The 15,735-nt window shown below is 44.7% G+C and overlaps 1 protein-coding gene across 19 annotated transcripts in view; it reads right to left on the reverse strand.

The window, feature by feature from the left end:
* Nucleotides 1-15,735, reverse strand: part of nfixa (nuclear factor I/Xa) — a 115,284-nt gene that overhangs the window by 16,756 nt on the left and 82,793 nt on the right. For 5 of the 19 annotated variants that reach the window (XM_076728335.1, XM_076728333.1, XM_076728322.1 and 2 more), the window contains 7 exons: nt 8,889-8,951; nt 8,499-8,573; nt 8,074-8,197; nt 7,530-7,565; nt 6,994-7,121; nt 5,284-5,358; nt 775-903 (listed from right to left, as the gene is read on the reverse strand). In XM_076728335.1, coding sequence (XP_076584450.1) covers nt 775-903; nt 5,284-5,358; nt 6,994-7,121; nt 7,530-7,565; nt 8,074-8,197; nt 8,499-8,573; nt 8,889-8,951 — 630 coding nt within the window. The remainder of the gene's footprint in view (nt 1-774; nt 904-5,283; nt 5,359-6,993; nt 7,122-7,529; nt 7,566-8,073; nt 8,198-8,498; nt 8,574-8,888; nt 8,952-15,735) is intronic. The other 14 variants (XM_076728323.1, XM_076728327.1, XM_076728338.1 and 11 more) reach the window with 7 other exon arrangements.

The following is a 15,735-nucleotide window of genomic DNA, read 5'->3' on the forward strand; positions in this document are numbered from 1 at the left end:
AGACTCGGAGTTTGTTGAACCTCCTTTGTGAAACGGGCCCCTGGTCCTTTGTTGTCTTCTTCTACGTATAATACAGAATTTTTCTTGATTTTCACTCCAAACAGTGTGTCTCCCTGGTACAACTGCTTGTTTGACCATAAAGAGGTAGATATTTTCCAAAGGTTCTTAAGTAGTGTACATATTAGTGTTTGGTCTTATTACAGCATAAATTAAACTATTAAGTGTGTTGATACATGAACACACCCAGCCAAGTTCATTATATGAGAATAAACAGCTTTGTCAGTTTCAATGGAAGAACAGATTTCAAAAAACATTACAATGGATGCACGAAGCAGCAAGATATGAGGCCAATAAGTCACAAAGTCATGGATGCAGCAATGGTACCATGCAATGACAATATTAAAACACACAGGCACAAAGATGGTGGTAAAATGGATGGATGGAGAGAGGCTGAAAGAGAGAGAGAGAGAAATTTATGCCAAGCCGTGATGACAGCAGTAACACTGAACAGATGAAACTCTGCGGGCATATTGCTTCTCAGCAGTTGCAACTGTAGGATTTTAAAGTTTTATTTTGCTTTCTCAGCAAGTACGTTTGGGATTTTTCATCATTTCCAGGCACACGTTTGCAGAATGTATTTTGTTTGTTTCCAGAGGAGTTCGGAGGTGTGAATATGGCAATCTAGGACCAAGTTTGACACTCCCTTTCCTTCTCTCTCTTTTTCAGATTATAAAGGGAGGATTGGGGTTGTTGGGTTCATGGCAGCGCTCTCACCTGGTCTCACTCCTGCCAGCACAGGCAGCGGGTGGTGTGTGAACGCCATGCGGGGGGACCTCGTCTGGGAAGTCAGGGCGTTGAAATCAAACTTCCCCGGCTTCTTAAGTGAACCAGGCGAGGACAGTCCTGGCGAAAAAAAAAATGGGATCAACAAAAAAAGTGGGGGGAAGAGGGAGGAAAAGAGAGAGGTGGTTTTAATCAACAAAATGTTGCTTATTTAATTGGCTACACTAAAAAAAAAAAATCAATTTGATTTTTGTTAAAGGGGACTTTAACCATCATGATTTTCTAATTCGACTGTTTAATTTCCTCATTGGTTGATGGCAGTGCATGGCTTCCTGTTCTTTTGGCTGTTCAATGAGTCAATCTGAGGACTCTAGGTTGTAAAAACTCATTCAGAGATTTACTGTAGGATTCCTAAGTCCCAGCTTCATATTCAGATCATATGGGTTGAGCAATATTTCAAAGCCTTAGTGCAAAAAAGGGAAAAATAGCTGAAGCCAATATGAATCTGCTCTTTGCTTTAGAGCCAAAACACATCTGTAGCTATAATAACCTCTCCTGTGCCACTGTATGTTTTTCTGTCTCATCTCCTTCTCTCTGTTTCTCTCTCTCTTTCAGGTGCCAACTCCAGGCTTTCTCTGCGTATGAGCATGGCCACCGTACAGCCACAGTCAGCTAGCTGTGGTCTGGCTTCAGCGAAGCTCACAGGCTGGCTGCACGAGAAGAAGGCTTCATTCAGAAATAGCACACACTGTACAGTATGGACACGGCAGCTGCTGAGTGCGAAAGACAAGCAGACGGACAGAGAGAGGAGACAGAGGGAGGGAGAGAGAGAAAGAGAGAGGCGAGAAGAACGTGGGAGACATGAAAATATGCGAGGGAGCAAGGGAGCGAGAGAGCAAAGCAGAACCTGTGAAAAATGCAGCAGTGTCTTGTTTTTCAATGCATTGCTCTGACGACATGTATGAAATTGGAATGTCATAAGATGTTAAATATGGTTATTATCTCTCACACACACTCACACACACACACGCTCGACGTCTGAACATACTCGAAAGTGTGAGCACACGTCCAATCGCACGGAAACAAAGACCTTCAGAACGCCGCCACGTTTTAGTGATCAAACAATGGACACGTTTCTTCTCCATTAAGTTTTCTTCTAATCTTCCTAACAAGTGAGTGATGTGATAATGTTGTCTGCTGAAACTTTTTTTAGACTGTTGTTTTGTAGTCTATTTCTGTGGCCCCTCTGCATCAAAGAAGGCATTAAATACGATTCCTCCTCAGTTCTCCAGCTGGAGACGTGTGAAAGTCTATGGGAGTGTGGGGGCGTGTAAAACCTTCCCTCCCTGTGTGAAAGAGTTAAGTCTCAAGCAGGTGGGAGTGAATATGTGTGAACCATTTATGTCTTTAGCAGACATATATTTCTCTCCCCCCCTCCCAACTGTAGCGGGAGTCTGGGGGCGTATTGTACTGTCAGACAGATTCCAAGCATGAAGACAACCCCAATCCCACTTCTGACACCAATAGTTAGCAGTGATTGCTATGACACTGTCACACTGGTGGGAGCAAACTGGAAATAAGAGCAGTTTGCAGAGACTTAAACAAGGAAAGGCACTGGAGGGGAGAGCTGGGAAAGACTTAGGTTTTGGAAGAAAGTATAAAAACCAGAACCTTATAGATTTAACAGTTTCAGAGAGGTAGTTATGTGCTTTCATTTTGGAAGTATAAAATGAACCTGAAGTAGAGCAGTCAGAGCCAGGAAACACAGGGAGGATCAGACCAAGACTGACATCTGTATATATAGGAAGTTATAGCACTGTCACTATCACCAAGGGAATGTGAAAGACAATATTCAACACTTCAGAGACTGTGCATTGGTCTGATCTGGTTTGTGTTTGTGTGTGTGTGTGTGTGTGTGTGTGTGTGTGTGTGTGTGTGTGTGTGCCACAACTGCACTGTTTTCTCTCTTGGCAAGGCTTATTATTTCATTGGCAACCAATCAAGCGCTCCCATGATGACCCTTCTGTCTCTTTGCACTAACAGGCCTGCCACCAGATGCGCCTCTGAAGCACACACAGACGCAGATGCGCACACGCACACACGCGCACGCGCACACACACACACACACACACACACACACACACACACACACAGTTGGAAAAGGTAGGAGATAGTGGTCTAAACAAGTGAAGGAAAGTGAGGGAATTCTTGTCTCTCTAGTGATTTAAACCACATATGTAAGTCCAGCATGTAACATTTAACTCAAAGCACCAAGAAAAGCCCCCACCACCGCAAGTCTCTGGTGTCTCAGGAAATTTTCACAATCATTGCAACTAATATGAAATCATGGTTGTTTCGTTTTCCTCCACTAACCTCCCCCACCCCTCTTCTAGCCCCTGTGGAGCAGATGTCTCCAGCATCCTCACGGATCCCAAGGCTACACACACACGGAAACACCATCTGGGTCCATGCTTCAGCTGTGCGTGCGTGCGTGTGTGTGTGTGTGTGTGTCTGTGCGATATGTGTGCACAAATTTACCACATGTATTTCTGAATGCAACTGTGTTTGTGTGATTTATGTGTATAAATGCGTCTTCATACATCTGTGTGTGTGTGTGTGTGTGTGTGTGTGTGTGTGTTACTGGGTGTGTGTGTTTTGTTGGTTATGGAGGGAGTCGGGGGGGGGGGGAGCTGACGGTGCTGTGGACAGACGGTGAGGCACACCTGTATGTGAGAGTGTTTTCTATTCTATTCCAAGAAGCCGCTTGGTTTGTTTGTCTGTGTGTGCGTGTGTGTGTGTGTGTTTGTGTGTTGCTTGTTTACATACCCCCCACCTGGACAGGAATTCCCAGATGAGCTTTGCCTGTGGCAGGTGGGATCCTTTGGAAAAATTGGATACACACCGTACCAAAATCACATATTCTGAACTCGCTCCATCCTTGCTCTCGCACACCTCCAGCTCTACTTTTCGCCTTGCTTTCTCTTGAGCGTGCACCATGTTTTGCACTTGCTACTGTTAAAAATTATTCCCAAACCCACACATTAAAAAAATAAATAATAAATGGCTGATAATTACAAAGGCTTTTGGCTTCCTAATTTTTCACTTGGATTTTGTAAATTAATTGGGTAAAGGGTCCAGATTTGCGCACCATGCTACACCTCTATTTGCCAAACTCATTAGGAGGTGTACAGGGCTGTGTGGTGCACTTTGGAGAGTAAGGGGGTGGTGCACACACACAGAGAGCAAGAGCCAGCGAGAGAGACACGAAAAAGATGGGAGGTGAGGCTCTGGTGCGCCAAGGCGCGCAGCAGCCTCTGTTGTGGCTCTGATGAACAGCCTCTTAATTACATTTACAGCTAAGTGGAGCAGGAACAGGAGAGCAGCCGCTGAGACTCGAGTGAGAGTAGACTGGGGCAAAACCTAACCAGGACTCTTGGCTCCTCTACTATGCATCCTGATAACCCTTCTCTCTCATTAGCTATCACCATTTAACTACAGCAATGTCTTCTTCTCTCCTCTCTTCCTTCTCTCACCTCCCACTTCTCCCATCCACTTGCCTGCTTTCTGCTTCTCTCTCCTCCTCTCCGCTGACATGTTTTCTCCCTCCCCAGGGTCCCTCTTGCTGTACACGTTTTCAATTAGACAGAAGGGAGACAGGGATGGAGGGCTGAAGGGAGAGCTAGGGAGCAGGAGGAAGGGTTTTACACCTCTGATCCACAGACGGTAAGCATCTTAATGAGGGATTTGAAGCAAGGGAGGGATGGAGCGGCAGAGGGATGGAGGCAAGGCAGGCACCTGAACACCTGCAGGGGTGGGAAGCCTGATAAGCATGTGTTTCAATGTGTGAACGTGTGCGTATGAGAGAGGCTGTAAGTGTTAAAGTCATTGCCTGGTGGGGGGGGGGGGGGCGGTCTGTGTATGTACAGTATATGTATGTGCATGTGCGGGGGTCTGCTGTGTTGATATATGAGTGCGTCACTGTGCATGTGTGTGCATGTGAGGCAGAATGAGCACAGCATGTGAATATGCCTGCTGATATTGTCAGTGTTAATCTGATGACATCTGTTGATCTTGGTGCTGCTGAGAGGACTGACATGACTTCAGAGAGGTAAAGCCAGGGATCTTAGGTGAGCTTGTAGCCTCATGCTTCACACAAAAAGTAGAGCCTGAACTGGATAATCCTCAACAATCCCGCGACTGTGCATCACAGGAAATGTAATGTCAGTGAATGAAATCAGCAGCAATGACATCAATCTGATAACAACTAAACATCACTGAAATGATCAGACAAGTATAGTGCAGTCCCTTATACGCTTGTCCTTAACACAGACAGTCATACAATTCATCAAAACACACACACATACACACACACACACACACTCAAACAGGTAATACTTTATACATATGTATGTTCATACACACATACACAGAGGAATGACTGAGCTACAGAAAGGCTGATAAACAGCAAATATATATGAGTGTAATCAATGTTGTTCTAACCATGGTAAGGAAACTGCACGCCATCGTTTTCATGTTTTATCTTCCTCTCCTGCACACTCGCCAAATGGTGCTGCACTGAAAGTGGAGAAGGGTATTGTTAACAATGAGACGGAGGAAGAGTGAGAGAGACAGACAGGTAGAGACAAACAGAGAGAGAGAGAGAGAGAGAGAGAGGGAGAGAGGGAGAGAGGGAGAAAGGTAGAGAGTTAAGAGAGAGCATTTGTGTATGATGGAGGTAGTGAGTGACTGATAATTGACACAACATCAAGGAAAACTGTATGTGTGATTATGGCTTTAAGGTGAGGATGAGGAAATACGAAGCCTTGAGATTTGGGACTCATGTGAAGTAAACAAGACAAGTGTTTTTTTCCTGGAGTTACTTGGTTGTTGGAGGGATGAGGTAGGATTACTGAGGAGGTAGAATAAAGATGGTAATGTCCAAAGCTGAATCAGAGAGTCAGTGGTTACTGCCAAAACAATGGAAACGCTGACATAAAGCCTTAATGCAGGCTGCGGTAAGCTGTTATTTCATCCTTGATGCATCTTGGCATTTATATTCCTGATGTCTGGAGCCATTTGGTGGATAGCATTTAGCACCATTTATCCATGATAAACTCTAAACTTTTTGGGGTTGTAGTGATGTTGTTGAAAAATGGTGACAAAACATGGCACAGACTGCAATTTATGTTCATGTTGATGCTTTTGAACCCATTTACTGAACAATAAAGGAAGAGACTCTTTTAATCAGAGTTACGGCGAAGGTGATGACTGTGTAAAGGTTTTTTTTTTGCCAATTTTATTTTCTCATGACTCGACCTAAACCTGGCCTTTCATTATGAATGTAAGTCTCCTTTATTTTGGCAGGTGGCTTGTGAACATTTAAACATCTCTATTTTGAGTCGTTTTGGTTTATATGCTTAGATAAAGGGCAGGGTGACGCATATTTAAACTTCATTTAAAGCTTTTATTGCTAGTCACCATGACCGATAGACCCTGGTCAATCTTGGTCACCCCTTTCAATATTGCTTGAAGGCAGAATGAGTAGGATTTTCCTCAAAAAAAAAAAAAAAAAAAAAAAGAGACAAAACAACGCTTGGACTCTGACAAAAATAATCTCTCTCAATCATCACGTATGACCCACTAAGTGTGTGGTGGCAGCTGTATCCTCAGAATCCATGCCCTCAGCCTGTCTTTTCTTATTCTGCTGTGTTCGGGACATTTGTGGGCATCAACATGGGTGTGTGGCCCTCAGCTAATAACAGCACGCAGGCTGTGGGGGCCAACTTTGAATGTTTTTTTTTTTTTTTTTTTATAAACCATAACCAACAAATCCTACTCATTCTGCCTGTAAGAGCTCCTTATGTTTGTTTTTCTTGACAAATGATCAGTTTGCAATTCTCTCTTTGGTATTTAGGACCCGCAGTCTTGGGTGCGGCTGTTTTTCTAAGGTGTAGAATGGTCAGACAGAGGTACGGGGCCTTGACGAAGGTGCTTGGTGGGTGAGTTGGAGGTTTTGAGGGGTGTTCAGGGACGTGTACATCACCAGAGTGACGGCAGGATCATTGAGGTAGGGAGCGTGGAGGAGAGACAAAGTCAGATGGAGACATCAGTTTGGACTTTGGTGGTGGTGGGGTGGGGGTCAGGCAGGTGTGTGGTAAAGTTTCATGATGCTCGCTTAGTAGGTGACAGGCATGGGGGGGGTGGGGGTACCTGCATCCATGTCGTTGGGCCATGCACTGGACTGGGAGGAGCTGGCAGCAGGTGAGCGCCCAGGGTAGAAAACATCATCTGTGGGGCTCTCCAGCTCACTGTCGTCTAATGACTTCCTCTTGGTGGAGCTGAGGCCACGACGAGGATGTTTGGAGGGTGGAGGAGATGTGGGAGGCAGAAAGAGAGAGGGAGAAGAGGCATGGTTTTAAAAACACACATAATGGCATGGAGTGTATGGATCAAAAACAAAATACCTTCCAGAACTTAAACGTAATCATATCAACAGGCACTTTAATATTTAAAGACGCTTCAAGATTTGCATTATAGTGGAAACAATAATACTGTCACAAAGTCTTGGAGCAGAACAAACAGAGTACAAGAAATGTCCAAACTACGAATGAAAAAGGAGGAAACAGAAAGAAGTTAGGAGGCAGAGACAGCCACTCAGTGAAACTCTCTCTCTCTGTGTGTGTGTGTGTGTGTTTTTCAGTGCGTGTGTCACATTAGTTTGTGTCTTTGTAGGTGTTCATAACTACCTCCTTGGAAGGTTTGCGTACAACTCCACCTCAGACCTAAAGTGACAGCAGATGACAGAGGTAAGAAGAGAGAAAGTGACAAGTTAAGAAAGACACAAAAGAGGAAACAGCAGAAAGAGCCATCACACATTCATAAAGAAGAGAGCAGCTAACAGAGAGACACACACGTATATATGAAGACGTTCAGGACAGATTCCAAGACTGGGAATGGACGGGTGTACTAAATGCCATTCATAGAGAGAAACCTCAATGAAATGGCGTACTTTACTTGCCAGTAAAGTCATCCTTCCGATAAGAAGCGATATCCCGTTGGCAGATATTACTGTGATTTCACACTTCCCTGCAGTCTGCCCTTGGCTTCACAGAGAATCGCATACCAAGGTAGCACTACTACTGCCACATGGTAGCTTCACCCACAAGGGACTCTACTAATGGCGGACAGCTGGACTTGTATAATGGCCACTGCTGTTTCCTGGGCAACATACATCTCCGTACACCTGTATGCTACTGTTGTCTGCGCGGAATCATAGTTGGGACTGCGTACCTGGTGGAAGGAGGGGAGGTGAGGGAGCGTCGTCCCAAAGCCACCTGGTTGATGTTGTAGTAGCTGGGACTGCTGTCCAGGTCAGCCAATGAGAAATTAGGACCTGACGCTGTGGCTACAGGAGCTGAAAGGGAGAAAAGGCAAGGACAGGGGAAAATATGAGTATGAGTTAAGATGATATGGATATTGTATATTCCAGAAATGCTCCACAGATTTTTAACAGAGGAAAACAATCATCCATAAAGTTATGTTGTGTCTCAGTAGGATGTTATCTGTGTCTGTATATAAATAGTGTCAAAATGGTATTGTTTTTGTTGCAGTTTTTAGTCCCAATCAGGAAACAAATGCATTTTAATCCAACAACCATACTGTGGGCATTGTTTCGCTGCAGTTCTTTATCTGTCTGCAGCATTTACACAACTTACTCTGTGACACTCTGACCAGCTCCGCCACATTCCACACGCCTGAGGTGACGAAGCAGTCCTGAAAACTCAGGTGCCCTGAACAGAAAAGGATGTTATCAGGACATACATATACACACAAAAGCTTTAGGGAAAAAAAAAACACTATCAGAAATTCATGGCTAGATTAAAAAAAAATAAATAAAATTGGAGGAAACCCTGAAAATCACATTCCTTTGAGAGGGCGACCATCTGCAACTATGTTTGTGGATCAACATCTGTGTGAGTGTGTTTGCTAATTGGATCCATAATTGGAAAGTGCTAAGACTGATAAGCATGATGGAATCAATTCTAGTATGCTAATTTGACAGTATTTGGATGTGGATGTGTGTGCGTGTGTGTGTGTGTACCTACCATTGGGCGGTGGTTTGATGTCTGTGTCCCCCTGTTGGCTGGAGCTGTCTGATTGTCCAGATTCTGCACAGAAACAGAGAAGGGGAGGGGAGAGCAGAGGAAGACAAATGGTTAGGATCTGGTTTGTATGCTAAAAAAAAGTAATCAAAAACATACTGCTAAGTGCACAATGTCTCCGTGAATCATAGCTATGTATCCACGCTGCCAAGACTGTGATATTTGAGGTGTGAGAAGGAATAAGAGGGACTTGCAGTATGTGCTGGGGTATGGTATACATCTTGTGAGTGTATGCGTGTGTGTGTGTGTGTGTGTGTGTGATAATTCACACATTTTTGTGTGACAGTCTTGTATCTAGGAATGTTCTCTCCTATCTCCCTCCGTCCCTCCTGACTCAAGGTGCAATGATTTACAGTGTGCTGCTATGCCATTTAGTATCTAACCACGCAATCATATCCCTTGCCCTAATCCTATTTAATACCTTCTTGCTGGTAGGGATTTAGTCTGCATAAACAGAGCACCTTACACACACACGCACGCACACACACACACACACATATATGAACACACACACATATATGAACACACACCCACACAACCACGCACACTCTATCTCAATCTGTTTCTTTCTTCAATTTTTGTTTCATACTTTAATACATGCTGTAATCCTTGCATGGACACACACACACACACACACATATGAATACATAAACACACAGACCCTGTGAAAAGGCTGACCATGCCAGTTTGGACAGCCCGAGGGATTTGAGGCAGAGCATGTTAAAGTTGAGGCAAAAACTCTTCCTCTTGGGATCAAATGACAGCAGAGCAAAACAAACACATACAGGCACCTGTTATGACTGGCCTATGAAAGCACTGGGGCTTCACTCACATGAGCAGACACAAACATGCCAAGTCTTGGCAACAAAGGGCCACAATTAGGCCTGGAGGGGCTGCAGGCTGAAAGAGGAGGGTACAAAACGAGGTTTTGTAACATGAGCACTGAAAAAAGTTAGTCTAAAGAGAGTGCGTTCTCGTGCAGGCTGTGAAAAGCGATGTCACGTGTGTATGTATATATGTTTATGGATATATAAAACACAGGCTATGCCACCACCAATAAGACTGAGTTCCATTTAAAGGACGGATGTTGTGTGTGTGTGTGTGTGTGTGTGTGTGTGTGAGTGTCAAGGTGGGGGGGGGGCTACTGCTACTGACCATGCGTTCAGGCCTTGCTAGGCTGTAGCTAGCTAGCAAGCGAGCTAAAGGAGGTGTTTATCTGTAGGCTGTAGGTGATAACAGAGCACACAGACTCCTGCCAGCAGCACTTGCCTTGCAGCCACACTAAGCCAGAGATTACTGAGCAGAAACAATAACAGACCTGTCTCGCTGCCTACGAAGCACTGCTTATCCACAGAGAGAGGGGCGAGACAGACGAGAGCGAGAATGAAAGACAGAAAGAGCACAGAAATGAAAGAGAGCTTCTTTTTCCCCTCTTTTCTCATGCAGAATCTCTCGCTCTTCTCTGTCTCTCACTGGCTGGGTGTAATCCTGGCAGCCATCTTAGAGCTTGGCAGCCATCTTAGCATTGGCGGTAGCGCCACATTCCAGCTAACTGACGGCACTCACTCCAAACATACGAGGCTGCGCCCCCGCCGCACACGCACCCAGACACTTTCAAACACACACACACTCATACGTGGACAAACATTGAGGTACACACTGAGAGTAAACATATATGATGGCCAATGAAAGCTGTTGAAAAAACAACCTGACTTCACTGGACTTCTAACTGTCGTGTAGTATTTCACCGCAGGGCTCTACAATACTGTAAATACTCTGTTTCTCACACCATGCATGCACTGGTTGGATACACAACCACCTTACTGTATGTACAGTATGCCGGAGAGATATGTGATATGCATCTAATGCATAAGTTACAGGGTGTGGTTAGCTGCCACAAACCTTGAGCGTGCACAGATGGAAGTTTCCAGAGTGACTTTAGCAAAGCCTGCGTCCTAGTTTAAAAAACTGTAATACAGAATGAACAGAAATGAATCCTGGATCTTGTATTTTTTCAACTAAAAGAACAAGTTCAGACCTTCCTGCAAAACTGAATTGACACGTTTCTATATATCTTATTAAGCAACACCTGTCTTTCAATGTGGACCTGCACTGGGAAACCCTGTCCTCACTTGCTTAAATCGACTACTGTTGGCCTGTCATGACCCCAACATGTTATGTTGTTGCCAAGGTGTCAAAGACCAAGAGTGAAAACTGAGGCCCATGGTAGATAAGAGACTGTTGGGCAGATATGCGCAGTAGCAGGGACACTGATAGCTGTCCTCAACATCACCCTGAGACCTCGACTGGCCAAACCACATCAGCTCATCAGTAAGACAGAAGGCTACATGTTGGTTTACAACAGATACCATGACTCCAATTTTCTTTTCAAACTGTTTCTAATTCTAGAAGAAGACACTCGTTAATGTGCTCTGTGCTGTCCACAGAGTTTATTCAAGTCCTGAAAAGCTGTCCTGGAGACTGTGCAATAAGATGACCGAGCTCGATAATGGAGCTTTCAACAGTTCTGGCTCTAGTTTTCTGAGGTCTGGCTCCTTAGCCAACCAACACTGCGCTTAGAACACGGCACCACATCATTCACTGAAAATCAGCGTCACTGTTGAGTTCAACAGTGCATCATATAACTGGGTAGAGAAGCGGAGAGGACAGGGAACAGGGAGGTAAGACAGAGGAGGTCTAGTTGCTGGTTATCACTGCTCTGCCAGCTGCAGCCTACAACAGCAGCCGAAACCCCCTTTCCCTCCTCCCCATCTCCTAACCACACATCCAGCCCCTTATCTTCCCACCACAGCCCCCCAAAGCCCTCCCTTCAGCAACCCCAATCATAGTCCTGCAGCCCCCCGATGCCCCTCCACCTCCACCGTCAGGAACCCCATCCTCTAACCTCAGACATGTCAGCCTACCCTGCAGCCCCGTCAAAAGTGAAAAAAAAAAAAAAAACCTACACACTGATAAAAGCCGATGCACAGTGTGACCCCGTGACGCACACATAAAAGCATGCAGAAAACTGTTGGGGCTGCACTTATTTTTTGATAACCAACTGTGTTTGACTGGATTGACAAGACGGACTCGACATGGTTCTGTGCAAGAATCAATCTTGATACAAAATAAGCAGAAAACTGGGTTTTAGATTTTAGACTGAGTTTAGATTCTACCAATTTTGCTTTATGCTGAGTTTAATTTACTGACTTGATTTCAGCCTGAAACATGAACATCCTGGTAAATAAGGGAGAGAATTCCAAAGTCAAAATTAAGTACAACCCCAAATCCAGAAAAGTTTGGATGCTGTGTAAAACAAAAAGAAAAACACAATCAACACAACACAATCATCAGTAGATAAACTGTGTTTACTGACAAGTTTTACAAAGTGTCCCAGAGTCCATGTAGTAATATCTTTTATCCAATCATGTGTTCACAAAGTGGTGAACCTCTCTCCATCCTCGCTTGTGAACGACTGAGCCTTTCCAGGATGCCCCTTTCATACCCAATCATGGTACTATCACCTGTTACCAATGAACCTGTTTACCTGTGGACTGTTCCAAACAGGTGTTTTTGGAGCATTCCACATCTTTCCCAGTCTTTAGTTGCTCCTGTCCAAACTTGTTTGAAACGTGTTGCTGCATCAAATTCAGAATAAGCAGATTTTTACAAAAATCAATGAAGTTGATGAGGAAAAAAATAAATATATTGTCTTTGTATGTTTTTTAATTTGTGTGTATTTTTAGAATCGGCTTTCTAAGTAAGTAAAACTAAAAAGCACATTTTCAACAAACGATCAGCAGGAAAATCTGAAAATTCACGCTTTTCACAACTAAATCAAGTTCTTTATTGTACAGCCAAGATAAATGAGTTACTGGTGAAGAAAGTATGATCCAGTTCCAGTATGATGAGAAGACTGGGATCATTTTTGTAGGGGTTGGCAGACCAAACCTGTGCTAATACTGGACCTGAATTTGACATTTAACGACGAAATGTTTGCGAACACATTAACTGTTTAGCGCAGGATAAGTTGATACAGCTAGGCTCGCTGTAGTGAGTTTGTGTTGGCATCTACATTCTAACTCATTGCAGAATTTCCCTACAGGCTCCAGGGCAAATCTCACGACCCTCACCACAATCAACATAACCCCAGTCATCATGGCCCTGACATACAGCACTGTACCCTCCACTGTGGCTGCTCTCTGCCTCTCACAATCCTCCCATCTTTCACTGTGGGGCTTAACTCTTACCATCTCTCTGACATCCGGCACGCATTTCTGTGGCTTTCCTCTGCATCAGTTCAATCTGTTCTGCATTCTCCTCGTCATAATATTTTGTCTTATGTGACATTCTTTTCATCTCTTCCACAGTATAAGCACCTCCGTCCCTTTTCTCAACCTAGACAACTAATCATTCTCATCCCTCCACCACTTCTTCTTCTATTTACTGTCTTCACTACGCAACTCTTTCCCCTGTTATTACAGTACATGCTGCACTGTTGATCTCTGGTCTGTTACTCTATCACCCATCACACCAAGCGACCAACCATCCCACCATCCATCCATCAGCTGCGGATTAGGCTTTGGCTCAGTGACCTGTTGGATTGTGCTGTTGACCGACTGGTGATAGGGGTCAGGCAGAGTTGCCAGCCTGTCACTCCTCGTGGCGAGCAGACAGCCAGCGGAGCAGAGCAAAGCAGGGAACTAAAGCTCAGCCGAAAAAAGTCCAGATTAAAACACATTCAAACATGACCTAAAAGCGCCACGCACACTACTGTGACAGACAAAACTGAAGTGTGGAAACGCACAAGCTGATGATTAGAAACTTGGGATGAAACCACAGTAAAAGTCAAGGTCAGACATGAAAGAAGTGACAAGTGGGCTCTGCAGTGGCATACCACTGTTTGACAGACGCATAAACAGTGCCGGTCATTTGTGAGTCTGTGCAGTACAGGCAAGCACACTCCGAAAATCAACATACAAACCAACAAGTGAGCTAATGTACCCTGTAGCCACATTAAACCAGTGCGTCCGCATGTGCGTGCATGTATGTATGTAACCACATGTATGTGCACAGACTGTTGGTTGACAGAGATTCCCCTCCTTGTTGGAACAAATGTCAACTCTACTCTCCCCCTCTCCTCTCCTCTCCTCCCCAAAACACAGGATAACGCGGTACAGCCTCCCAATTGGGTTTCGCTTAAGAGGTTTATCGGTATGTTGCTAAACATTCTGACCTTTTTTTAATCCTTAATGCGCTTAAAATGTTCCAAACCCTCCTAATCCCCCCGGCTATCCCACACAGATGTTCACTCAGCTCTTTTATTGGACGTTATTTTATTATTTTTTTTCTTTTTATTTATATATTTTTTTCTCTCTGTTTTCTTTTTTAATTATTTAAGTCTGTGTCATATGAGAGTATATTTCTGTTTCAGTGTGAAGAAGTCTTTATCATTGCTACTGTTTAGCATATGTATATGTGTGTGTATGTGTGCAATAATGCCTTTGTCCTAAAAGTGTTAACCAGATCCCCATGTGGTGAACCAGAAGTGTGAATGTGACCTTTTCAAATGTTTAACTCTGTTCTCAGCAGAAAGTTCAAACCGAAACTTGAAATCCTTAAGAGTCATAAGAGAATAAAAATGTCAGTGGAAACTAAAATATTCGATGGTGAAACGAGGTATTACGAGTGGACAGAAACCACTGTTTGCACAGTGTATACACTGCAAATACATGTGCATATCTGTGTATGCGCAAACATTTGTATGTATGTATGGATGTGCAAATGAATATATGTAAGTACGTATGTATGCACATGTCTGTGTGTATTTGTGTTTGTGTCCCCGTATCACTGTGCCACTCTGCCAGGCAGGCGGGCTGTGTGACGAGGTGGCAGTGTGTGTGTGTGTGTGTGTGTGTGTGTGTGTGTGTGTGTGTGTGTGTGTGTGTGTGTGTGTGTGTGTGTGTGTGTGTGTGTGTGGAGCAGGTGTGCCTGGCCGCCCTGCGCAGCTTGTTGCCCATCTGTGCTCCCGTCTGTGTGCCGCCTGCGCCCACGCTCTGCCAACAGCACCACACCACGGCAAGAAGACCCAGGAGAGAGGGATGCTGAGAGACAAGGGGAGGGATGGAAAGAAAGCAAGAGATGGAGGGGGGGAGGAGGAGGAGGAGAAGAAGAGAGGAGCGAGGGGAGAGGATGGAGGGAGGAGCAGAGAGAGGAGGGAGAGGGGGATTACAAGGCTGGGTGCATGGAGGATAGAAAAGGGAGCAAAAGAAAGTGGGAGAGGGAAAGGGAGGGGGTTATGGGTCTAGAGGGTATGCATGAACTCGCAGGGAATGGGTGGAGTGGGTGATAGTGAGAGGGTGGGGTGCTGAGTGGAGGTTTGGGGGGCTATGTGGCTGGCTGGCTGGCTGGATGCCCATACATACCCCCCTCCTTCTTTATCCCCTTCACTCCTTCCTGTTGTTCCTCCCTCTCTCCATTCATCCTCTTATCCTCACCCCAACATCACCTCTTGGCTCCATCAGTGCAGATTACTGAGGACCTGTGTGACACAGCTACGCACACAGTGTTCTGTAATGTTTCTCCATCTCTGGGTTAGGACCCGACCGTGGGTTATATGGGCCTCCTGAAAACAGGAACTGTTTCTTCAGACATGTTTTATCCAAATATATTGGCTTTGTTAAGTCACCGGGGTATTCCCAAGCTGCTACAATATAAGCTAAGCTAATTATTAAGTTGAAGGCCCAGAGGTAGCATCCCCAAAAGGGGATGATTATATTAAATTAGCTTA

This window comes from Chaetodon auriga, chromosome 4, assembly GCF_051107435.1.
Source record: "Chaetodon auriga isolate fChaAug3 chromosome 4, fChaAug3.hap1, whole genome shotgun sequence".
Classification (NCBI taxonomy): domain Eukaryota; kingdom Metazoa; phylum Chordata; class Actinopteri; order Chaetodontiformes; family Chaetodontidae; genus Chaetodon; species Chaetodon auriga.